Source organism: Callorhinchus milii, unplaced genomic scaffold (genome assembly GCF_018977255.1).
Source record: "Callorhinchus milii isolate IMCB2004 unplaced genomic scaffold, IMCB_Cmil_1.0 Scaffold6, whole genome shotgun sequence".
Taxonomy (NCBI): domain Eukaryota; kingdom Metazoa; phylum Chordata; class Chondrichthyes; order Chimaeriformes; family Callorhinchidae; genus Callorhinchus; species Callorhinchus milii.
The window spans coordinates 6,431,504-6,456,809 of NW_024704747.1; the positions used below are offsets into that span (position 1 = coordinate 6,431,504).

The 25,306-nt window shown below is 38.4% G+C and overlaps 1 protein-coding gene across 4 annotated transcripts in view; it reads right to left on the reverse strand.

Annotated features, from left to right (window-relative positions):
• kynu (kynureninase) overlaps positions 1-22,394 on the reverse strand; it is a 96,277-nt gene extending 73,883 nt beyond the window's left edge. For all 4 annotated transcript variants that reach the window (XM_007896364.2, XM_007896365.1, XM_007896361.2 and 1 more), the window contains exons 1-5: positions 22,306-22,394; positions 20,098-20,287; positions 8,931-9,051; positions 8,420-8,502; positions 303-364 (exon numbers count right to left, since the gene is read on the reverse strand). In XM_007896364.2, the coding sequence (XP_007894555.1) occupies positions 303-364; positions 8,420-8,502; positions 8,931-9,051; positions 20,098-20,266 (435 nt within the window). In that variant the 5' untranslated portion in view covers positions 20,267-20,287; positions 22,306-22,394. The remainder of the gene's footprint in view (positions 1-302; positions 365-8,419; positions 8,503-8,930; positions 9,052-20,097; positions 20,288-22,305) is intronic.
• Between the last annotated feature and the right edge of the window lie 2,912 nt (positions 22,395-25,306).

Genomic DNA, 25,306 nt, shown 5'->3' on the forward strand with positions numbered 1-25,306 from the left:
CTGCCAAGGCTGGGTGCCCTTGGCAGGGATGCACACCCTATGGCATGACGAGTTATCTATGGTGTGATTCTTTCCATTTTATTCACATCTACATTTGAATTGTAACATAAAGTTAATTACACGAAAGGTACAAAGAGCCTCTATGATTTTTCTCTATTGCCAAGGTGACTTCTCCACGTTATGAAGTACAATATAAGGAACTGCCCATAGCACATGTGTCTATGAGGTACCGTCTCTCTTCAGAAAAAGAAATTATAATAATAATAAGTGTGCTCTCAGTTTAAAATTAAATGTCCTCTCACCAGCAGTAGGTGTAAGTTCACAGACAGTCCATTCATCAACGCAGTTTCTTCAGTTTTAGCACCTGGAAAATAATATTTGGTTAATGCAATGCTAACGGGGAAAAAGAAACGTATAATGGAAGCTGCTTTATTTGTTTAGATAGCTATTTGATGAGGACAGCAATTGAATACAGTTTACGCATAATGGAATCAAGATGAGCTACACAGTACCATAGAAGAGTTTTACTCATATGTGCATGGTAACTGAGAGATACAATATTAAAGATTGTTGATGCAATCACTGATAAAAACGCAACTTAAAATGTAAGTTTTGATTAATCGCTTAAAAAAAAGGAAGTTTCAAAAATTCCCCCCCAAAATTAGTCATTCATTTCATGGCTGTTTGTTGGACATTGCTTTGTGCAGATTGGCTGCTGCATTCTCCTAGAAAAATACACAGTCAATGTACTTTACAGTAAATCCTGCGAAATGCTTTGAGACATTGACAATGTGATAATGTGCTTTGTTGAATGTAAGCTTATTAAGTGTCAGGATTATTAACATAAGTTTGTATTTTATTAACAACTAGGGAGCAGAAACAAGGTTGTATTTGAACAATTTGGGAGCAAGTCATTCAGTGCAGACTTTTTTTGTATATTCAGACATGAGAATAGGAAGTTCAAAATGTATTGAAAGTTATAGAATAGATAGGTGCACAACTGGAATATGAAGCATCAATCTACACTATTTGTATTTATAATTTATAACAGGGCAAAATGTTGGGCAAGTTTCCTTACTCCACCGTCTCTGTTGACCTAGCAGTAAGTAGTAACCTAGTTGTTAGTCGATTGATGGATCGGGGTAATAATCTCTTCAAAAATAAATAAATAAAATAATAATTTGGTCACTCAATCCATGACTGTATGTGGGACACTGCTGTGTTCAATTGGCTGCCGTGTTTTGCCCACAATATATACAGTCAATTCACTTTACAGTATATTCTGTGAAGCACTTTGAGATGTCTCGCAGACATGATAACCCGCTATATCAAATGTAAGGTTTATTATTATTTGTACATAGCAGGAGTGGTACCAGCAAGCAGAAGTACAAAGATATTCTTTGCACTGTATGTGATGTATTGATAGCTTGTATTTTCAAAATGTATTGAGAGTAACCATCTTTAGTAGAAAGATATCAACAGTATCCGACTTTTTGGGTCAGTATCCGACACTTGTGAAATCCTTCACTGTGCTTAAGAGTATTTAAACCAGACTGAAAGTTCCACATATGTACACATACCACCTTCACACGGAAATTTCCCTCTGTCTGGAATGGAATATGCACTCTCTTCCAGGAGGAACCACACCCTGCTTACCTAATTCCAGAGAATATAAGGTGCAAATTGGCAAGAGCCAAGGCTTCGGACCCCAATTTGTGTGTTGAGGTATTGCTGGTGTTTAACCAGCTAAAACCACATAGTTGCTATTTTCAGCATTGTCTGCAAAGCTACAACTGCTTGTCCAGCTAGGATAGCCTTGCTTGTTATGGTTTTGGCTTGTAGGGTTATGTTATCAAGAGTTTAATAGGAAGAATCCATGTCCCAGGGCGACCCTGCCAAGTTCTGCTGACAAGCCAGGCTGAGTGCCTTGGAGAATGTCACACCCGATTGGCTAAAGAAACGGACTACCAAGACTCAGAGGGATGGCTCGATTCAGTGCCTTGGATGTCCTTTCGACATAAAAGGCACTTTGCCCATGTAATTTATGCTTTTTCACCTCCCACCTATCCAATTTGCTTACACCCCACTCCCCCACCCGCTGCCTCCTGGCTCGGGTCTCCAGTTCGTCCCTTGTCACCTCCACTCCACCATCGGTGGCCATGCCTTGAGCCACTCTGCCCTGAAACTATGGAACTCTCTCCCTCAATTCCTCCGCCTTGCTCCCTCCCATCCTGCCTAAAGACCTTCCTTTTTGATTACGCATATGGTCACCTCTCCTTTCCTCTCCACATGGCTTGAGGTCAGACTCTGCCACTATGAAGCACTCTGAGATGCTGCCCAGCGTGAAGGTTGCTATATAAACGCAAGTTGTTGTTGTTGTAGTAATTTGTTGTTGATATTCCATTGCCAAGCATGTCACCTTGCAACCAGCTCAGCCCGAGAGGGCCCTGCTTTACTCCTGACCCCCCTCCCACCACCATCCCACCCCAACCCTCCACACACACTTATTCTTAATAGATTCTTTACAGAAAATCATCTCATTTGCAAACTCAAGACGCCTGCACTGGAAGGATTCTCACTAGATTCCTCTATGGAAATGACAGCAAAGGAAAAAAAATCCTTGATGCATTGGATCAGCAATGCTTCAGATGGACACTTGATATTAAATAGCATCTGAGAAGCAGGATCAAGGTTGTCAGAGAATATATTTGGGGAATTTTGCAAACAAGTGTTCATCCAATTTTGCGGTAAATCGTGCGCAATGAATAGAAAAATGATAATCAAGCGCACACTAATGTTCCCTCATAAAACACATGAGCGCTGACCTAAAACCCCACAAAGTCAAATTATTCAACTCTGAGAGAAAATACGTAAAGCTCTTCTAAAACAAAACAGTTTTAAAGCTTGACCTTGAATCAGAGTGTGACAAATCCTTTCAAAATAAGCCGATATGGAGAGTCACAGATTCCTGGAAGTAAATGGTGGAATAAGGCTCACAGATCCAATGGCCTTTGTTGCTTTTCCCTCATAAATAATGCAGACTGCCAACATCTCTTTTGCATTCTGACAACTATCTGGCTTTTAGAACCAAATCAAGTATGTCTTCCTATCATTTATTTTGAAAGGCAACACCCTATGTATCAGTTTGTAGAATGAATGCATTTCAGTCACAACAATATTCAGTGACTTCATCTAATTTACAAAATACTGCCTGTTTGTCAGAAAAGAACACGGAAGATATCAGTAAAGCTGCTTTTTCATTGAATAAAATGAAAGTTTACTGGTATAGAATATTCAGAGCCATAGATTCTGACAGGAATGAATGTTCATTGCTCAGTAGAGATTAGAAAACACACTACGTTTGACAGTTACATGACATTCAACCATCTTGTAGCACATCTATCTTCAATGAGGCTGGTTGATGAGAACATTTATACTTGCATAAAGTCATAGTGGAATAGGGTGTCTGAATTTTGTGGAGTCCTGTAGGGCATTGGTTAGAGCATTCACCTCGGAAGCTAGAGGACCAAGGTTTGCTTCCTGGGTAGGGTGAACCATTAGACAAGTTTCCTTACTCCAAGCACCTCTGTTTACCTAGCAGTAATTAGGAACCCAGTTGTTAGTTGATTGGTGGATTGTTTTTTCCAGGGCTAATATTCTTTTAAAATATTATAATAATCTGATCATTCAATCCACAGTTGTTTGTGAGACACTACTGTGTGCAATTGGCTGCTGCGTTTCGCTCACAAAAATATACTGTTAATTCACTCGATATTATATTCTGTGAAGCACTTTGACACGTCTCGAAGATGTGATAAGGTGCTATATCAAATGCATGGATTATTGTTATTATTATTTCTTCATTTGGCAGTACTTGCTACAAATTTAACTCAACGAATGTGATTTTATTCAATGGGAGTTGGGTGAACAATATTTTTCCCACCGTGAAGCGAATAATGCTTTCCTATTTAAATGAATGACTTTTGACAGCACACCAATGGTTTCAGAAATGCATTTCAAAGAGCAATTATATTCACTTCATATCTAACTGGCACACTTAGCTTCATTCCAATAAAATAATGCTCAACAAAGACTTGTACACTTTCTGTCATTTAAAAAATGTGAGGCCACTAAGATGCCAATTTACACATTTGACTCCATGGTTCAGCAAATTTAACACCAGAAATAGTTCTGCAGTATTTTCCCTGTTATGGGTGTCACTTTTTCAAACATAATAATAAGTAGAGTTGAGGTATAGAATGGTGTGATAGAATGGCGGAACAGTCTTGAGGGTCTGAATGGCCTACTCCTGCTCCTAAGTTCCTCTAATTTTAACTCTGCCTTTCTGATGTCTATTCTATAAATTTAATTTGGGTACTAAATCATTTTACGATTTTATTTGGTGCACCTTTATAAATTACCCGCCATCAACTGACATGATCTCTTGTTACAATCTTCCTGGATGCTTCAATTTATCCTCTTTTCAATTGGCTCGTGCTCCGGCCTCAGAAACTGGGGCCTAACGTAATCATAACCTTGTATTGGTAAATGCGGGAGGACATCTCAAAATTTTTTGGATATATTGCAATGTGAAATGACTGTGTATTTTGTAGGCAAAAACGGCAGCCATTTTGCAGGCAGTGAGGTCCCACAAACAGCAATGAAGTGAATGATCAATTTTATTTTTGGGAGGGATTGTTGGCCAGGACGTCTCCATTATAAACTCAAACCAAGAAGCGCCCAACCCCTGTAGGGCCCCTGCGGCACCCAGGTCAGAAAATTTACCGACAATCGAATATTTACTGTTTAAAAGATTTCGGCCTGCACAGGAATCTGGTCCACATATACAGCCACTTAAGTGAGCCATCGAGACAGTATGACCTTCCACTCACTGAGTAGCATCACCTTTCAGAAATGTCTGACAGTAAAGCATGACATTTTCCACCTCTGTGGGTCACAAAGGACGCCCACAATACAATCAGAAAGAAGGATTGCAACTGCATCATAATGGAAATCAATGTAATTAAGGAACTCTTTACTGCAGACCAATCAATAGAAGGATCTTATTACACTATATGCAATGTGAACACTAAATTTGCAACATCTTGATCAAACGTGAATAAATACTCCACTTCGATGGAGGTGTCAATCTCATACATTACATTAGACATTAGAATATACAGCACAGAAACAGGCCATTCGGCCGAACTGGTCTATGCCGGTGTTTATGCACATGAGCCTCCTCTATCCTTCCTCAACTAAGCCTTCAAGCATAACCTTCTATTCCTTTCTCCCTCATGTACCTATCCCTTAATTACATCTACGCTATCTCACTGCATTCACTTGAAGCAAACATCATTGCACAGGAGTGATCAGGAAAAATAAGGTTTTTGTTTTTTTGAAATGATAGCAAAGATGTCAAATTAAGCATTCCTTTACTTTAATTCTACTATGCAACTTAAGGTTTTTAAACCGCAACAAGTTTGAAAAAATCTCTACTTTAGCGATCAAGATCTCTGAACAGCTGTAAATAATAATAATTACAACAATCTTTGCATTTTAAATCACATTGCCGAGACATCTCAAAGCGCTTCACAGGATATACTGTAATTTTCTGGGTAAATGCAAAGTACACCTACAAAGGCACAGTCACTTCACTTTCCAGTAAAATTCTGTGAAGCACTTTGAGAAATTTCAACGACGTGATGGGACATGATATTCAAGTCAAAGATTATTATTATAAGAAACTGTTATTTAATTGTTAATAGCTTCTCAACTCTTAAAACTTTGCCGTTTCAAAATTTTTTAATGTATTTCACAAGAAATGACGGATTTACAAAAATAAAGTCAGTTTAATTCAAGCTGAAAACTGATTTAATTTCCAATTTTGGTGGCATACCACTGTTATTGGAGTTTCAGCTTAGACTATGTGAGTTGAAGTGCAAACTTGGGTTATGAAAACACAACCTTCCGACTTAGAGACGAGAGTGCTTCCACTGAGCTAGGCTGACACTCATTCCTGAAAGGGAAATAAATTCTATTGGGAATGCTCTGTGTTCAAAGCGCTCCTGTTAGAAACAAGCCCACAAAAATACATATGCTACACAAGACATTTGAGAGTATATTGGAAACGTTTCCTATTGAGTTTTTCCCAGATTTCCCTACATCTAAGCTTTTAGGAATCTCTCAATACTGAAAACAACTGAAGCCAATCTATTGAAGCAACATTGATAATGCCACGATCCAGCCATTTTGAGGACATGGGGAGGGGGCTGTTCACCCACATCCAGGTATCGTGTTGACTGCTTCAGTGACTGGGAAGGAATTTCTGACGACATGAAAATAGTACCTGAGATAAGGATCACTGGTGACAACTATCACATATCACAAATTTTAATTTCATTCAACACCATTTAGCACCGTCAAAATGGTTTTAGAAAAATAATCTTATCACTCACTATAATAATGATCGATTAATCCTTGCATTTGATTTAGTGGCATTTCGCTTTGTGAGGATGTGTCAAAGCATCTCACAGGATTTACTGCAAAGTGTAATGACTGTGTATTTTGTACCGGTACCCGGAACTGGTGCAACCCCTCAGGTATATTACATTCCTCTCTGTAAAAGCCATACAAAGGCACGTAAGGAGTACTCAGCATAGAAAAGAGTACTCACTTGGTAAAGTGTCTGAAAGCAGATGAGGAAAGTTCTATTTGAATGTCACTCCCCAATTTTAATTCAACTGGCTCGGAGAAGGAGCATCTCTTTCTCATGCCTTGAACATGAAGGTGACAGAGGGTGCTGGAGAGAAGAGGAGAGCAGCAGGACGTGAGCTCAATGCTAATGAATCTCATGTGGGTGGCACTGGCAAAGGAGAGAAGTGCAGCAATCCTCATATGTCTTTTCACAGATGAGGCTCAGCAGGGCCCAAAGGGAAAGTGGCCTGAATTACAAAAAAAAAATGACGACAGGAGTGGCAGGAAAAGCAGTCAGCACTGTCAAAATTTGATTGCGAGCCACAGTTTCCATGGAGATGAACCTCTCGGATTCAAAGGACAACAAACCTGTGTGCTTGAATTTACATTGAAGCGCGGGCTGAGTGCATGCACCCATATGACCAGAGGGCTGGGAACTGAGCACCTGATCACTACCAATGGGACAAGGGGAAAAGAGTTTCTAAGCCAAGAAGGGATCAGTCTCTGTAAAGTTGGGAGGTATAGACAATGAGCCCCAAAACACAGGGAATATTCAGGTTAGTGGAAACAAATGCCCAAAACCAAACACAGTAGAAATTTAAGAATATGCAGGAACATTTGCAGTCCATCCTGGCAGCAAAGGACATAGGATGAGTGGCTAACAACAAGAACACTGAAGCCAGTTCTAACTTTTAATAAAAAAACTTTTTTTGCTTTTCCACAAACATATTTTTTAGCATTATTAGGTAAAGTGGGTCAAAAAAAGTCTGGTATCATGAAAGGGAGTAGTGTTTAATCCCACAGCTCTTTTTTTAGAAACTCACACAACCAAACGACAGTAAATTCTTGGTAGCCTCTCCAAGATCAATACATATCAGTTGAATAGTCTGCTTGAGCAGGTAGATTAAAGGTCTCTTGGTACTATTCAGAAAATGAAGGAAATTTCTCCTGTTATACGTGCTACCAATCCTCCAGAGAAAATTGGACCTGGCTATTTGTGGGCCTCTGCTGTGAGCAAATTGGCTGCTGCATTTGCTTACAAAATACAAAATGCACTTTGCAATAACTCCTGTAAAGCATTTTGAGATACACTCCTGAAGGGCTCTATATCAAACAAAAGGATTATATCATTATTACTTACCAGAGTAAAATATTTAAGCTCAATTCCCAACTACATAACAGTTGGGTAATGAGACAATTCCTTTCCTTTGTTTACTTTTTTGGGACAAAAAATCCCAAACATGATTTGGAATTATTTGAACAATTCTTAACAAAACAGAAATATGAGTATTGTGATATCATCAATTGAAATGTGAATTTTAGATCAGATTTTCTTTGAAAGATAGTTCAAAGTGTCAACAAAGAAGAGAGAGGGTAAAACTAGTCAAGGAAACATTTTCATTTATGAAAGCACCTGTGCTCAATCTTCTTGGCAGATTTATAGTGCAATTGAAGATAATACAAAATGCAGTGTTACTGGTCCTGTATGGCATAATGTACGTCCAAGACATCCTGAAAATAAATGACACCGACTAAAAGGCACAAATTCAGATTATGAGTAGAGTTATTCCAATTCGGTCAAATGGGCCAGCTAAAATATTACAAGTGCACAACCGTCTTCACACATTACTCATATATAATCTTAATGATTGAATCAAAAAGCAACTCAGTTACAAATGATTAGTGTCAGCTTCTCATCATTAGGAAGAACTAAATCTCTTACCAACTACTTTAGCCATGAGATCAACGATGCATTCATCTCCTGTTGCCCAAGGCCGAGAACCCATGAAATGGCCATGAACACCTCTGTAAGATAAATACAGTCAGTAATGTTTGAAGTGAAAACGACATGCATTAATGGCACTGTGGTTTCTCTGACACTCCACTACTGAGTTGGGGGAGTACTGCATTGTCAGCCGTCCTACAAATGAGATCTGAAAGCAAGATCCTCAGTGTCTGCCTGTTCAGGTGAATATTGAAGATCCCATGGTACTTTTCAAAATCAGGAGAGTGCTGACGTAGTGGTCAAAGTTTGGTGCACAAATGATCCATTAGATTAGGTTACTGATAATACCTTGCAATGGCTGAGGTTATTCAATTTGTAAGCGCACCCTGAGTTTATGCAATGTACATTCTCATAATGCGGATCTTGCTCCCTTGCTGCAACAGTACAGCAGATAAGGTAGTTTTGATACGATACAACAAGTCTACCTATTAAATGTGACTTTACTTACATTTTCGCCCATTTTTCAAGCTCCTCATCCAAGTACACCTTGGCCTTCTTGTGTTGCAGTCCAAGAGAGTGTCCGCATAAGTAAATACAGTTATCTTCTGGCTTAACCAAGGTCAGGTCAACTTTAATAACAAAATGAAATACTTAAGAGGTGACTGACATTTGAAATGCTGCTTTGTGAATTAAAAGGAAAAATGACTAATTTTGTAAATTTGCAAAACATGAGTAAACAAGCAAAATCACAATTCCTTTGTTTTTCATCAGTAATTTCTAAATGTTAAAGAATGATTGCCAAATATTTCTGTTAATTTCGGAGCAAATACCACCCGTAGAAATAAACAGAAGAGTAATTTGGCCGTAATTATGCGTTGTTATTGAATATATTTAAAAAGTACTTTCACAGTGCAAATTAACTCCTGATTTATACTGCTTGAAGTGGACCGCACGTTCAATCTTAATTTATACTGCATATTTCTCAGAGAATCGCTTGCAAAAATTTGTGCCATTCATTTCAAGAGTAATTATAACTACAGCTCATAAGAGCTCCAGTGAAAGGATGGGCATCTTATAAATGTGCTCATTGTGCTCGCAAATCAGTCTGAACTTTTTTTTACAAAACATCTTTCGATTCCTTTGAACAGTGGAAATAGAATGATGAGCATACATTGCAATTAGCACAGCTCACATAAATATCTGTCATACAAAAAAGAACACATCACCAAGCAAGACTTTTGAAATATTTGAAAATAAGTCAATACCGGCAATAAAAATTAACAATCAATGGTTTTCAATCCTAAAAGCTTTTAGTGAAAATGCAAAGATCCAGCAAAATAGACTTTAAAACTGAAAGTAGAACGTATCCTAATTTTTCTTTCACTGGGATTTGCCAAAGATATTTTTACTGGAATTGACAAGGTAACTGAATTTCTTTACCGCATACTGAATCTAACCTTATACGTATTTCTGCTAATTACTTTCACGTAAAGGTCAGTTGTTTAAAAGAAAAGTATTTTGGGGAGTGTCAACCTCTTCCAATCGCATTCTGTACTTAAACCTTTAATGACAAAGGATTTCTCCATAATTTCCACACTTAATATAATTGCCGAATCTTTTCTCATGTGCAATACAGTACAATGCATTCCACATCTCCATGCCCCTGTACTCATATTTGTACTGAGAATGTACATTGCTTTTTCAAAATAAATCTTTGCAGTTTGTTTCTATTTAATTCCTCACCTATTGCACTTAGACAACAATATGTAAAAGGCTTAATTTCTTTCAGTTTACTAGAATATTAAGTAATGCAGCAGTAGCCAAAGTGTTTATCTCAAAGCTGAAGCTCAATGTTAGAAAGCCACCGGTTATAACTATGTCACTGCTTGTTAATTCACAGTCTGCACATCTTATTAAGCTGCCCTACTCAACTTTTCATTGTTTTCCAAAATTATTCATCATTATGTCAGCTGAATCAATATCACAGTGAAATCAATATTATTAAAAGGTTTTTCAGATGCACTGATATGACACGGGTTGATCTGGTTCATTTTTTTCTGTATATATCAATTATTCTGATACTGCTGAAAGTACTGCCATAATTGTCTTACTTAGATCTTGACCACACTAAATCTCACTTGTGGGGTTAAGGTTGTATCCTCCTCTGAAAGTACTATCACTCAAATGATGTTCCGTAGCTCTGTAGTCTCTGGCATGCTATTCTATGTGAAGGGCACTATATAAATGCAAGTTGTTGTTGTTCATAGGATATTTAGGAGACAGAAAAATAAGCTGCAAACAAAATATCACACAGCCCATTAACTAGCCTCCTGTAAAACTGCACAACTTTGCATAAAATGTACCATCAATCTGATAAATAGAAGATAATGCTTGGGATGTCTCTGAACACGTTAGTGTCTATTATATTGAGTGTTAAAAGGAAAACTGGGCTTTAATAGCATATTTCAACATTCCATTGATAGATTGCACCTCTGACAATGCAGCCAATAATGCATTACACAGTCGGCTGATACTCAGGCTGCGACAACAGGTTAAACCCATAACGTTCTGTCATATGGGGTGAGAGGACAACTAACTGAACCAGACTGACACTGTAGGATCTTCTTACTAATGAAGGAAGCAGCTTCCAATATCTTGGGACTTACAATTGCACCACTGTTTTGGCTTGAAATGACAATCAGAATATTTTCTGGCACGGTGAAGCTCCCCAAAGTATGCACGCTTCATTCATTACTGCTTGTGGAGCTGTCCTTCAGATTTTTTCACTGCTAATATATTCTGTCCTATTCAACAGTATCATCTGTCCAATGACAATTTGCGTGTTTGTGTTCAGATAAAATAAATTCTTCAAGGGCTTAACAATGGGACCGGTGGCCACTAAGGAAGAATTGAGGAAAATAACATGGTGACCAAAGACACTGCCCAATTAGGAATTTTTTTCGAAGGAGAGAGAGGGGTGGATGTGCAAGAGAGAACTAGAGATAGGATCAATGGTGATAAAAGAGGCAGGATTGGAGCAGGAATAACAAACCAGTTTTAAGAGTGGAGGGTACGAGCTGGAGGAGATTACACAGAATATTACAGCTCAGAAACAGTCATTCGCACAGCAGTGAGTCTGTGCACAGATTTGAAAATGAGGAATATCGTATCAATGAATAACTTCTGTAATTAACATAAAATTAATTGAGAGGCATGGGAAATATGGTAAATTTATTTTTGTTTTGATCGGCAAATAGCTCACAATGGTCTTTGCTGATCCTACGCATTAATATGTCCCTATAAAAACGGTGCAAGAAAGCTTGCCTAAATTCTACTTGCCTCCATATTGCTCCTAAGTATATATATTTAACCCTTAGTGTCTTTGGTGAACATCTCTAAATTTCTGGTTTCACTGCATGGTCTCCACATAGCAATTGCTGAGTTTAAGCATTTGTTCAAGTAAAATGTGCTATATAAATGCAAAATATTGTGGATGCAAGTTTATACTAGGAATGAGGATTCATAGTTATGTATAGTTCAAAAGACTGTTTTCTCTAGAACAAAGATGATTAATAACAATAATTCTTGCATTTGATATAGCACTTTATCACGTTGTTGAGGTGTTTCAAAGCACTTCACAGAATATGCTGTAAAGTAATTGACTGTATATTTTATGGGTGAAACTCAGCAGTCAATTGCGCATCCAGGGTCTCACAAACAGTTGTGGATTGGGTGACCAAATTATTATTATTTTTTTAAAAGGGATTATTACTCCTGGAAAGTGATCCGCTAATCGACTAACAACTGGGTTCCTACTAACTGGGTTCTGGTAAACAGAAGCATGTTCAGTAAGGAAACTTGCCTAAACCCGCATCCTCTTGTGTGCGAAACTCAAATCTGACTCCAAGAATAAACATAAGGAAATTACAAAATGGATATCAGAGAGGAAAGCAGAAGTCAATAAGGAAACTTAGCAAAGAGTTTATGAAGAATAGGATGACAAAGAAGAATTATGGAAAGAAAATATCAAGAAACATAAGAAGGTGCTCTAGAGATACGTTAGAAATAGACCAGTTGAGGTAGAGGTAGGACTGCTAAGAGGTGAAGGGATAATGTCACAGGAGGTGATATAGAAATGGCAGGAATGCTAAATGAATACTTAAGCCCAGCTGGTCCATTCTGCTACACAGAGTGTGGTGCGAATGTGGAAATCACTGCCAGAAACCATGGTTGAGACAGAAAGCATCAACACGTTTATGAGGAAACTTGATGCGTACATGAGGAAGAAGGGAATAGAGAGATAGAGAGATGGGATTAGGAGGGATGGAGACTCATGTGGAGTATAAACACTGACACAGATTAGTTGGGCGAATCAACCTGTCTCCTTGCTGTAGAGTCTCTGTAATTCTATATGTGTTAAGAGGATAGAGGTCTACAAATGGTCCTCAAAAATTCTCAAAGTTTATTCAGATGATAAATACTCCAAAATCATTCCTGCTGGCTAGTGAACTCATAAAGGGGGGAGGGAGTAATAAGCACTCTGAAGCGTTGCCCTGTGTGAAGACCGCTATATAAATATAAGTTGTTGTTGTGGTTATAAGTTCATGATTGTCACTGGAAGTGTTATGTGAGAGAATAGAAGAATGTTTTTCACATAGATCACTGCTAGAACAGAGAACACTTGGCTACAACTGGCTAGTGAAGCTAAGATCATAACATCATTTAAAAGAGAATTGGATAAATATTTGAAGAGAAACAATATAAGATGCTCTGCGGAAACGACCAGGGAATTAGGACGAGAATATATAGCTTTGGTAAAAGAGCAGTAACCAGCTTAGACTCCTTTGGCCGAATAGTCTCCTACTGTTCTGCATTTTCTATGATTCTAAGTTCCTTTCTTGCTTGGCTACTCTTGATTTGTTTGCACCTCAATTCCTGTCAGATCCGTTCAGCCTTTATATGCTTTGATGTCACACGCTTTGTTCTCTATTCCTTTCTCTATCTTGTTTCCAGATTTGTATTCATGGCACTTTTCTCTCAAGGTATGTACCTGCTTTCTCCCAATCTTTATGTGAGTCAGTAATGCAGTTTCACCCAGAGAGAAATTAAGCTGATGGAGAAACATTCTGATTAGGAAAAAGTAATACAGTAAATTAGCCACCAATGTGGCAGATAATTATTTGGGGAGGACAAGTTTGCAGGGCTATGGGGAGAGAGTGAGGGAGTGAGATTGATTTGTATAGGTCTTTTCAAAGAGCCAGCACAGACACGATGGGCTGGATGGTCTCCTTCTGTGCTGTATAATTCTATGATTCTATGATGATTCTCTGATGTAGGATTTGAGAAACTGAAAATCAAGTGCTGCCTTAAAAATGTGATGCTTCAGTTTCAATGTATTTCCTTATGGAGAGCTGTCCGATCCCACCACTCACTGGGCTCCGGCATGCTTCATGTTCCCCGCTCGACCCGCCCCACCCTTTGTGCCTGAGCCTCTCTGCCCTCACCCTTTGGAACTTCATCCAACTGTCCCTTCGCCTTGCACCCTCTCCTGCCTCCTTCAAGGCTAGTCTCAAGACCCTCCTCTTTGACTGTACCTTCGATCACCCTTCTATCCCTACCTTCCCCACTCTCCACCGCTCCTGATCCCAAGTCCCGGCTCAAATCCAAATCTGTGACTGTCCAGCACCTTGGGACGTCCTCCCAATGTGAAAGGCACCATACAAATGTAATTTGTTGTTGTTAGGAGTTAGCATAACTATAATAGAAAGGTTGTGAACTGAGATTATGGAATTAATGGTTTTAACAGATGGTTATACTTGCCTAAAGGCTGTTCTCTAAGGAGGGGCAGGGGAAGGATAGATTTATTTATTTATGTTGTGCATTTTCATAAGATGTGCAACCATACCAGTCAACCCTAGCCTTAATTTGAATCAGATCACATCTTATGATAAGTCTCTAGCACCTAGAAACGAGGGACGAGAAACAAACAAAGGGAACTATTTCCTGATGCTTTCCTTCTTTCACACTTTCCTTCTGCACATAAACTTTTGTGGAAAATTGGAGGTTAGTGTTAAATACCATTAATGGCACTCCCAATTTTCCACCCCTTTGAAAATGACTCAGGACCTCCTTATATAGATAAAGATGAAGACACTGTTGGGTGCAACACGAAACAGGCCAGACATTTGTCACTTCGAATCCCGGACTGTATTGAGCTCGCTGATCTCAGTCAGAACAGTAGTGTTATTAGGGAAGGAAGATTCAAATCTGCTAGAATTCCTGCTTGTTTATCCAGCGAGCCTCATGAGTTAACAGGTCCAGCCTTCCTATCGGGAGAAGCAGAGCTCTCTCTCGTTCAGATAAACTTACATTTTATTTTAGAGGACCAAGGGGAGAACTGAAAGGTGGAGATCATTTGCTCATGTTTGTTTGCTAAGCTGCGGAATGATAATCTGGATAATAAATTGGTTGTGTGATCAGGTGGAATGTCGTTTATCACCTGCGAGTCCATATTGAGATGATTTGTAGACATGATAAGCCAGCCTAATCAGAAGTGACCAGAATACCAATGGCAGAACATTGCAATGAGTTTAACCTATCCAATCTCTCAATCAACCAATCAAGTCACAGATGGAATTTGTAATGGAATCTTAAATGAACCAGAAAGTTTGCACTATAGGTTAAGCATTTCCTATGTTTTGCTAACTTTGAAAGCTCTGGACTATAGGAATCGAAAATTAAGTATTAGTGTTCGGAATGAAAAACTGCAAAAATAATGGGATCTAATTTGCAATGTTTCTTAACACAATAATATTATCAAATCCTTGCTTTGTGCTTCTCTGGGTAATACAGCGCAGACTGTGAACTTGTGGTGCGGGAAAGCACTGTGTTATTCTAACAATGGAAGAATACCTCAACTGAACCACGGCTTAATGTGGAATCAGTTGGAATCAGAAATATGCTATTGCTTAAAATATTATTTTTGGTTCAGTTAGAAATACTTATGTTTGTTAGCTAACCTGTGGAGGACAATCTAGATAATAAATTGGTTGCTTGATCAGGTGAATGTCATTTATCACATTATAGTCCATATTGAAAAGATTTGTAGTCACTGTAAGCCTTATCAGAATCAGCTAAATTGTAGAGTTTACGCTTAAGCGTGATGTATGTTACAGGGTAGTTGGTATAACTTTGGATAACTTTTGGATAATAATTATCCAAAAATAATAATCCACGATTGTTTGTGGGACCTTGCTGCTTGCAATTGGCTGCCACGTTTCACCCACAAAATATACAGTCAATTCACTTTACAGTATATTCTATGAAGCACTTTGAGAAGTCTTGAAGACGTGATAAGGTGATGTATCAAATACCAGGATTATTATCATTATTATATATAATTAAATTGTTATGGGAAAAATGATGGAATGTGTGCCTTGAAGAGTTAAAGTGCATTTAACATTAATGAGCTTTCTCATTAATTGTTGATGTTGCTGCATTGTTTTAATCAAAATCAGCTCAAAAGGTTTTGCATCCAAGCACAGTCCCATCTTGTTTAAACTGTCCTGTAAACAATTAGGTCAGTGAGGGCTCTTGGATTCGCCCAGACCATCTATCTTAGTGTTAAAAGGACAATGATAAGAGGTTTAGCTAAACAATACTTTGTTCAGTCAAAATTGGTCATCCTGATATTCGGACCAAGGTGGTGAGACGAATGCATCTTATGCGTTCCCTTTCCTCTGTGCATGACTCCAGCCATTTGACCTCAATTGTTCCAGCGATTCCAGCAACATCAGAAGAAAGTAAAAGAGAAGAAAAACAGTGAAACAAGAGTACAGCTGAATCTGAACTGCTAGAGACAAGGACTTTTGGTTCCTTAATTCGATATCTGCTATTATCAGCTTGCCAGTTCCAGAGACAACAACAACTTGTATTTATATAGCGCTCTTCACGCAGAGTAGCAGCCCAGAGTGCTTTATGCTAAGTGAGGGGAGGGGGAAGGTGACTGTAAGCACAGTCAAAGAGGAAGTCTCCAGGCACGACCTGAAGATTGGGAGGAGAGGGCAAGGCAGAGGTAGCTGGCTAGTCCAAGTTCCAGAGAAATGAGAAGCAAGAGAGTTTGAGATTTTCGCCTACTGCTTATGAACTTTGATATTGTCATTACAGTGACATTGCTATACAGGAGCATAACAGCCAGTATTCATACTCTTAACCCTACTTACTGTAACTATGTTTATTCAACTATGCAACTTTTCTACCTTATTAAGTAAACAAGCTTTATATAAAAAATACAAGTGACTTCCTCTGTTCACAGGTCCTTATTTATAAATTCTGGCAAACAGAATAAGCTAATCTTTCAGATTTAAACAGAGTGGTTAACTCCACTACTAGCCGTACATTTGAACCCAAAACTAGCTAACAGAGTACAATCTGAAACTTCAGTGATCAATTAATGATCAAGATCAAAGCTCCTTTGATAAAATAATACCTTTTCACGTGCTATATAAATTGGAATTCTATAATGACTACTAAGGGTTAATGAGTAAAACACTTCCAAAACATATAATATTTTAGAAGTATGGAATTAATGGGGAATATTAAAAATGTTGCAAATGTGACTGGAATTTTTTTAAAAAATATTTAGTGTTTTGCATGCATCTGTTATTCTCCCATGCGATTTCTAATCTGTCTCTTCGGCCTGCCTTTCTGACAGATCTACCTTCATCAAAAGCCACAGCAAGCAAACCATATCCATCTTCACAATCATTTAATGTAAACCCATGGTATGTTTCCTTTGCATGCATTCATTTCCAGCTCATCAATGATGTAGGAAAGTCGACTTTATGAAGCTCATTTTTCCTGTACAGATTAGGTGTAATTGGCACGTTGTAGGCAAATGTTCTCCCTTTCAGCAAAACAAATATCTTGTACACAGACACACAAGCCATTCTTACATTATTGATTTGGAAGAAATTAATTCTTCCTCAATCTCCAATGTGGCCTTTGTCCCATTATGTCGATTTCAAGATCCTCTCATTTGTCTACAAATCCCTTCATTCCCTGGCACTTCCCTACCTTTCTGACCTGCTTTCTCTCCACTCCACTGCCTGCTACCTTCGCACGGCCGGCTCTGACCTCCTGCTTGTCCCTCGTCCTCTCCGCTCCACCATCGGCAGCTGCTCTTTCAGCCACCATGCCCTGAAGCTTTGGAACTCTCTCCCACAATCTCTTTTCCCCTCTTTTAGATCACAACTGAAGACTTTCTTATTCGACCGTGCTTAATGTCAACACCTTCCTCCCCCCAGCTTGGTTTCAAGCCCTGTCACTGTTAAGCACTCCGAGACGCTGCCCCGTGTGAAGGGCATAAATACAAATTGTTGTTGTTGTTACACGGGCAAATTGTGCATACTGTTAATTACCTTTTCAAAGCCTGCATGTTGAAATACGCAAGCTTAAATCATTAACTTTTCCTTTCCTCTCTGGTATGCAACTGTGATAACTGTGAAGCATTGCCCATCTTGTGATACAACATTTGGTACAAACAATTTAGTAAGCTGTTGCTTTTTAACAAAATATGAAACTCAAGTTAAATAAAATAGTCATGGGATTGCTTAAATAATAATCCCTGATATCTTTGGCTTTGTAGCATCAAAGTGGAATGACATCAATGTTAAATTTCAACAGTGCATTGAACCTTCCATTGCCAGACTTCATGTCTCCTGCTAATCTCCAAAGGTGCATTACATGGACAGACAGGTCACCAGTTGAGCAGGCATGCCAAAAAACAAAATATTGCACTTAAGGCTAAAACCAAAGGATGGAAATCTCCATGTTAAGGAAATCTCAACGACGTGATAAGGCGCCAAATCAAATGCAAGGATTATTTATTATGAAAGCATAGCAAGAATCGTTTAAAGTTACGAACATGTTTGGTGGTAACCAAATGACACTTTATTTGCAATTTGTTCGGACCTTTCTGTTGCCACAAGCTGATTGACAAGAAATTCTCACTCGAGAATTGTTTTCTTTGTCTTTTTCATCCTATTAGCCAGAGAAAATAGAATTGGGAATTGAATAAAAACTCTGAGATAGAGTGAAAATTGTTTCCAGACATTGATAAATAGATTCCAACAGATGTCTACAATACCTGGTAAATGCTAGAAAGCTTTATTTATTGGAGAAACATATACACACACACACACACAAACACACAAAGACATAAGAGGACATAAGACAAAATAACGTAATAACATAAGATTCCTTTGAGTGATGTGTGTTTAAAAGTGATAATAATGATAATCGTTGCATTTGATCTAGCGCCTTATCAGGTCTTCAAGATGTCTCTCGAAGACATGAAGTGCCACACAGAATATACTGTAAAGTGAATTAACTATATTTTGTTGGAGAAACCTGGCAGCCATTTGCACACAGCAGTCTCCCACAAACAATTGTGGATTAAGTGCCAAAATTATTATTATTTTATTTATTTATTTTTGAATAATAATAATTTTGAATATTACTGCCAGAAAAATGATCCGCCAATCGACTAACAACCGGGTTCTTACTTAATGCTAGGTAAACAGAGGTGTGTGGAGTAAGCAAACCTACCTAATGTTTCTCCCTGCTCCGGAATCGAACCCAGGTGCTCTCACTTACGAGGTGAGTGTCTAACCATTATGCTACAGGACCCCAAGTAACTTTATTCTAAAATGTAACTTTAGAATGAAATAAATGTACATCTGCTACTGCTTTGAGACCCTCGAAGACGTGATAAGGTGCTATATCAAATGCAAGAATTATTATTATAAAACAAAGATTTTAATTGCCTGATTTCAGATGAGAGTTAAAGATCCCTTGGACACGAATAAAAAGGATAAGGGAGTTTCTCCTGGTATCCTATTGAACAATCCAGGTTAATTAACATTCAGTTTGTCCTGTTTGTCGGATTTTGCTGGTGTAAATAAGTGCTCCATTTGCCAACAAGAACAGTCACTACAATTGACAGTAATTACTGCAAGGTAATTTTTCTTGCCAGTACAGTTGGATTTACCAGATGTAAGAGTGCACTCCAGAGATTGGGAGTGGAGATAAGGTTGGATTAGAAAGCTTCACACTGATTAAGATGCTTTAGGTAAGCGGAATTTTTGCCAGAGACAGCATAATGATGGCAAGTAGCACTGAATCACGATACAGTGCCGGATCTCAGTGTCAGATTGGAATGAGGTATGAAGCCTTCCACATCAGTGAAAATGGCATCAATCAATTCACTGCTGCAAATGGAAAGATCTGTGTTAATTTCTGCTGAAAAAAATCTGCAAAAAAGCTCTTGAAAATGGGCTGTTTAAACTTCAATTTATTACATTAAATCCATTCTGTATAAGTATATTTTTATATTGAAAACTACCTACAAGGCTTTTTTAATATCAACACGTTCTTAAATGGGAGCGCTAATATCGATCACAGTACTTCCCTGGGAGTAAAGTGCTGCTAGAAAAAATAAAGTGAGCACTAATGTAAAGCACTGTGATATTTTATGAATCAATAATTTTTTAATTTGAAATCTTTATCTAGCGGAGTGATGTAACTTAACCTGCTGAAGTTACTTGTATCTTGACCTGAAAGGGAAGACTTAAGTCAGCCATCTATACAAACAGTGAAAACATATATAAACTTACCAAAAGGGAGGTCTTTGACTTTGGGGATATGGAACTCGTCTTTGAGGTGTTGCAGTTTGTCTTGCTGATCTAAGTAAAAGGCAAGTTTCTCATCCACAATCCTGCACCCCAAAGTGGTTGCGATGTCCTCTAAATTCTGACTTGGTGAATTAACAGCGATTCCATCCATGGGTGATGACTTTCAATCAATCTAAAATGTGAAAGATAGCAAGTCATTTATTGAAGGAAAAGTAAATGATATCTTGAAAAACAAAAGCTATCCACAACTTATGGATTGGGACAATGTGCTTGGTGTCATTCCACATTACAGTGGGGAATGATACCAAGCATAGTGTCACCATTAGCATAAATATTGCTCAGAAACTTGAGGCTTGATATTAAAAGATATTACTGCTTTTTATGGCATTACAGTTTCGATACACTTAAACATGGTCATGGGTTGCCACGTGTGTCAAACATTCGGCTGACCAAACAAAATATTATTCCATATCTCAGAACCAAACATCTTTTCATAACTTTATAATAAAGTACAAAGTATATCAAGACCTATAAATAATTATGCTTTAATACCTTACATTTGATGTATGCTTTTCACATAGGGAGAATATCTCAAATTGCTTCACAGGGTTTACTGTAATGTGTAGTGACTGTGTATTTTGTAGGTGATTGTTTATGAGGGTTTGTGCTGAATTAATCCTGCTTGATCGACGGCAGTATGGAAAACATCCTCACATCACAACACAAAGACTCGAGGCCAGGTTTCTCAAGTATAGCGACATATAGCTCAGAGACCAGTAGAGCTCAGTTCCCAACTTAGCTTTAGTAAGCGCTCCAAGATGCTGTCTGATGTGAAGGGCACTATATAAATGGAAGTTGTTATTGTTGTTGCACTCCAGGAGAGAGTGGTAGACTGTGGAATGAACGTTCATGGAAAATCTTCTTCTTGTCACAGTCTCTTACCATGGAGTATGCTTCTCTGTTGCTCTCGAATTCCAGTTTAGCCTTCACTTATGTACTCTTTTAGCCATGTTTACTCCATTACATCACAGTGTAAAGTGAAGCAACTGACGTCTTCACAGCATGAATCGTCCATGACCCTTGTGACCAATTTTAGCCATGGTCAACACTGGTAGTTTGCTGATTTACTTGCACTGAGTCCCTTATTAACCCGCCTAGAGGCAACTCAGTTCTTATCTTATTCTTAATTGTTTTTTCTGTCTGCTGCTGGCTCCACTCTATCCACTTGCTGGGGTCAGCACACATTTCCCCTCTTGTCTCACCCCTCACTTGCGTTCAAGGTCTAAGGACAGGTTTCTGATTACACAGTAAAACTGGAAAAGCCTTTCTTCTAATACCAGTTTTGCCAATATACATCAATTCACTTTACAGTGTATTCTGTGAAGCACTTTGAGCCATCTCGGAGATGTGATAAAGCGCTGTATCAAATGCAAGGATTATAATTATTATTATTATTATTTGCCCATTCAGAATATAATCAGAGCGGGTGAAAATCAATCCACTCCAACCCCCACCCCTTTTAATTTCACTGTTAGTAAACAATTTAACTACGTTTCCAGCAATAGCAGCACGTTACATTTCATTGTGATAAACCATTTGGTACGTGTCTCACTGATAGCTAAGGTTATTAATGTTCAAATAAGCAAAACAAATGGATCAATAGAGACAATAGGAAACGTTCAACAAAATAGCACTGATTTAATTCAAGCAGGAAGCTTTACCAAGTCAGACAATCATACAGCTGGCTGCACCAATTGACCACGGGTAGTGGAATAAAAACATAGTAAACTTGCCCAGAGGCGTGTTAGTAGATTTAAGTTTAAAAACTGTAATATGTGCAAATAGTTGCTTGGTTCTGCATTACAAGCTGCATAGGTTTTGCTGATAAAAAAAGCTATTAAGAGACACTGAAACTGGCATCAGTGACATTCCCATAAGAAAAAGTCATCAAGAACATATAGCTGGCAGGTTAGGAGTCAATAAGGAGAATTAGAAACTATAACAAACACTATCAAGGCTCATGGATGAATAACAAACACTTGAGATACTTTCAGGTAATCACTGCCTGTGGAAACATATACCAGAATGAATCAATACATTTGGAAAGAGGGAAGAAGATTGAATGAGAAAACATAAATGCCGAGAGGCATAAATAATAGATACTGAAGAAGAAAGCTCAAACCTACATACCTTGTGTTATGACTGGGAGGTTTTCTGCGACTGCTCTAATTTTATAATTTTCAATAAGAGGTGAAAGTACACAATTCCAGCCAATCCTGACCAGGAAACCGACTAACCATATAACACAAGCTGATGATCCAAAATGGAAAAATCAGCTGCAGGTTCAATGTCTAACTATTTTTGGCAGAAGTACTGAAAATGTGTGAAGAGGAAAAAAGAATAGCTAATGTATTACACAACATGGTTCAATGGATAAATATGGATTACAAAACAATAATCCTTCTGAACCAAACTGAAAGTAACATTGACAAACAGTTACAAAGACTTTCATTAGATTATTTAATAGTTCATCAGTGCCACTCAGAACTGATGGCTAAAAAGAACGAAAGAGTTGCCAAGATCAACCGTCTATGAATTTCTCTTCTCTTCATTCATTGATGAAACCAATAACTGAGCAGTAGGCGAATAGAAAGTTAAGTCTCATGTGTTTGTGCTAATTCACAAACTCTATCTTTCTGTGCAAACTGTGAAGCCTAGACTAAGTAAGTTGGGTTTGTTCATGCTGGAAAAGAGAAGATCGAGAGGAGATACGATAGACCATTTAGATCATGACAGGCTGTTTCAACCAGTCCAGAATAGTAAAACCAGAAGACACGGCCTGCGATTGAAGGGGAGTAAATTCAGAACAGAATCTACGCAAACACTATTTCAGTAAGTGAATAATAAACCTTTGCAACGGGAACCTAGGGAGACTTTTGAATCAGGAAATGTTGATTCCTTCAAACACAGATTAGATAGCTTTTTTTTAGGACTTAACATTATGGGATATAATAATATGTAGTTTGGAACATATGTGCAGGAAGTTGGAAGGAGAACTAGATGAACCTTGGTCTTTTTTCATCTAGGTTTCTTATGTGCTTTTGAAGCTGTTCAGCCCATGAAGCCCAAAAATGCAGTCATCACACTTAACAGTAAAATCCTGTAACGTGCTTTGAAACGTTTTGACGATGTGATGAAGCATTTTAATTTATGACTAAATATTTATCTTAGGTCAAAGGTATGCAACTGTATAGTACTGCAAACTATTATCAAACTAAACTGAAGAAACAAATGTTTATGTATGCTTAGAATAGAAAACATCAGTGACTTATTATCAGAACCAAGATAAGGCAAAAAATATACTGATACTGTTCACAGATGAAAAATGATTTATCTTGGAGCTAATACAGATTGCTTATCTTGGCACGACAATAAAACAAGTAATGCCTAAAAAGGGTTGCCAAAACTTTCAGTGCATTTGAAGATGGTTGATTTGGGTGCAGAAGTGTATGATAAATAATATAACAACATAAGCACAGCTGAGGATGCGTCATTCTGTAAGTAAAAATCCAGCATGCATAATTGCTTTGTCACTTCAAAAAGCACTTATTTTCCTGACGCTTTCACATCATGTGTGAAACAAAACTTGTACTTACAGCTTTCAGCCACTCTGCCTCTCCCTGGAGTCATTCTGCTCGCCCCTCCCTCCTCTCGGTTAAAGAGTGCCATAAAAACTAACTTTACAACCAAACTTTTGATTACTTTTCTCCCATAGCCCCCACACCCCCACCTCCTCACCCTTTTCACCACCCTCCCCCCAGCTTAGGCACCTGATTCATTGTGTGAAACACTTTGAGAAGCCTCCCAATGTGAAAGGCAATTCCCCAACTGTAACCAAACGTTGCTACCCTTGTGTTGCTTCAGCTGAGGTCAGTTCCCTCAGCAACACATTGGTGACTTTCAGCTTCTTACCTTGTCTTACCTCCTGGAGATATAACTAAACCTCCAGCCTTACCCCTCTTGCCATTATTCCTCCACTATGAAGTGCTCCGGGGTGCTACCCCACGTGAAGGGTGCTATATAAGTGCAAGTTTGTGTTGTTGTTGTACTCTCTGTGCATAGCGGAGGATGAAGAGAAGAGCAGAGCAGCAGAGAGGTAAAGGAGTCAATCATATCCGGGGCTCCTCAGCCTTTGGGGACCTCAGAGCTCTGAACCATGTTTTATTTGCTTTATTGGTTAATCCAGCCCTGCCAATAACCCTTTGTTTTATTCCATAAGTAACTTGGCACTGTTCATGTAACAAGCTAATTCACATTTGGGGAAGAGAAAATCAACCAGGTTTTTGCCATTGTTTGCTGTTGAGCAAACACCATTCCTTGCTGGGTGGTGGTGCAGGGTTGGAGGTCAGGATCAAGCTTCTTTATGTAACAGCTAATTCACAGCAACTTGACAGCAGACTTGCTGTGCAGTAGCATGGAGCTTGCTTAACTTTATTTTGTGAAACTGGTGTCAGCAACAGTTACAGACCTTCAGTGCATGGACACTGAGGCAAAAATACTTCTTAACCCTCTCCCCCCCAACACTCCTGCCATGAATATGTACATGCCAATCTGGTCATAGTAAACAAAGAAATCTTAGGCAAGTTTTCTTACTCCGCACACCTACGTTTACACAGTAGTAAGTTGTTAGTCGATTGACAGATTGCTTTCCCGAGGGTAATAATACGTTAAAATAAGAAATAATAATTTGGTCCATCAATCCACGACTGTTTGTGGGACACTGCTGAACGCATCTGGGTGCCACATTTCGCCCACGAAATAGAGTTAGTTCATTTTACAGTATATTCTGTGCAGCACTTTGAAATGTCTCAATGACATGATAAGGCATTACATCAAATGCAAGGATTATTATTATCAAGTAAAACATACAAGTTAACAGTTCAGTCGACAAACCACCTCCCCCCTCCTCTCTGACAATGATAATACCATGTGTAACCCATTTTGCTAGAGGTCTTTCTGAACACAGCTCTACATGTTCACAACAGAGATGTACAAAATCGGAGTGTTTTCATAACAGTTCCAAGAAGATCAGAAAGAACATGTAAAAGTAAACCTTTGGCAACAAACATTAACCAACAGAAAAATAAGCACACACCTCCACTGTCACATGAGAATAAAGTATTTTGGATAT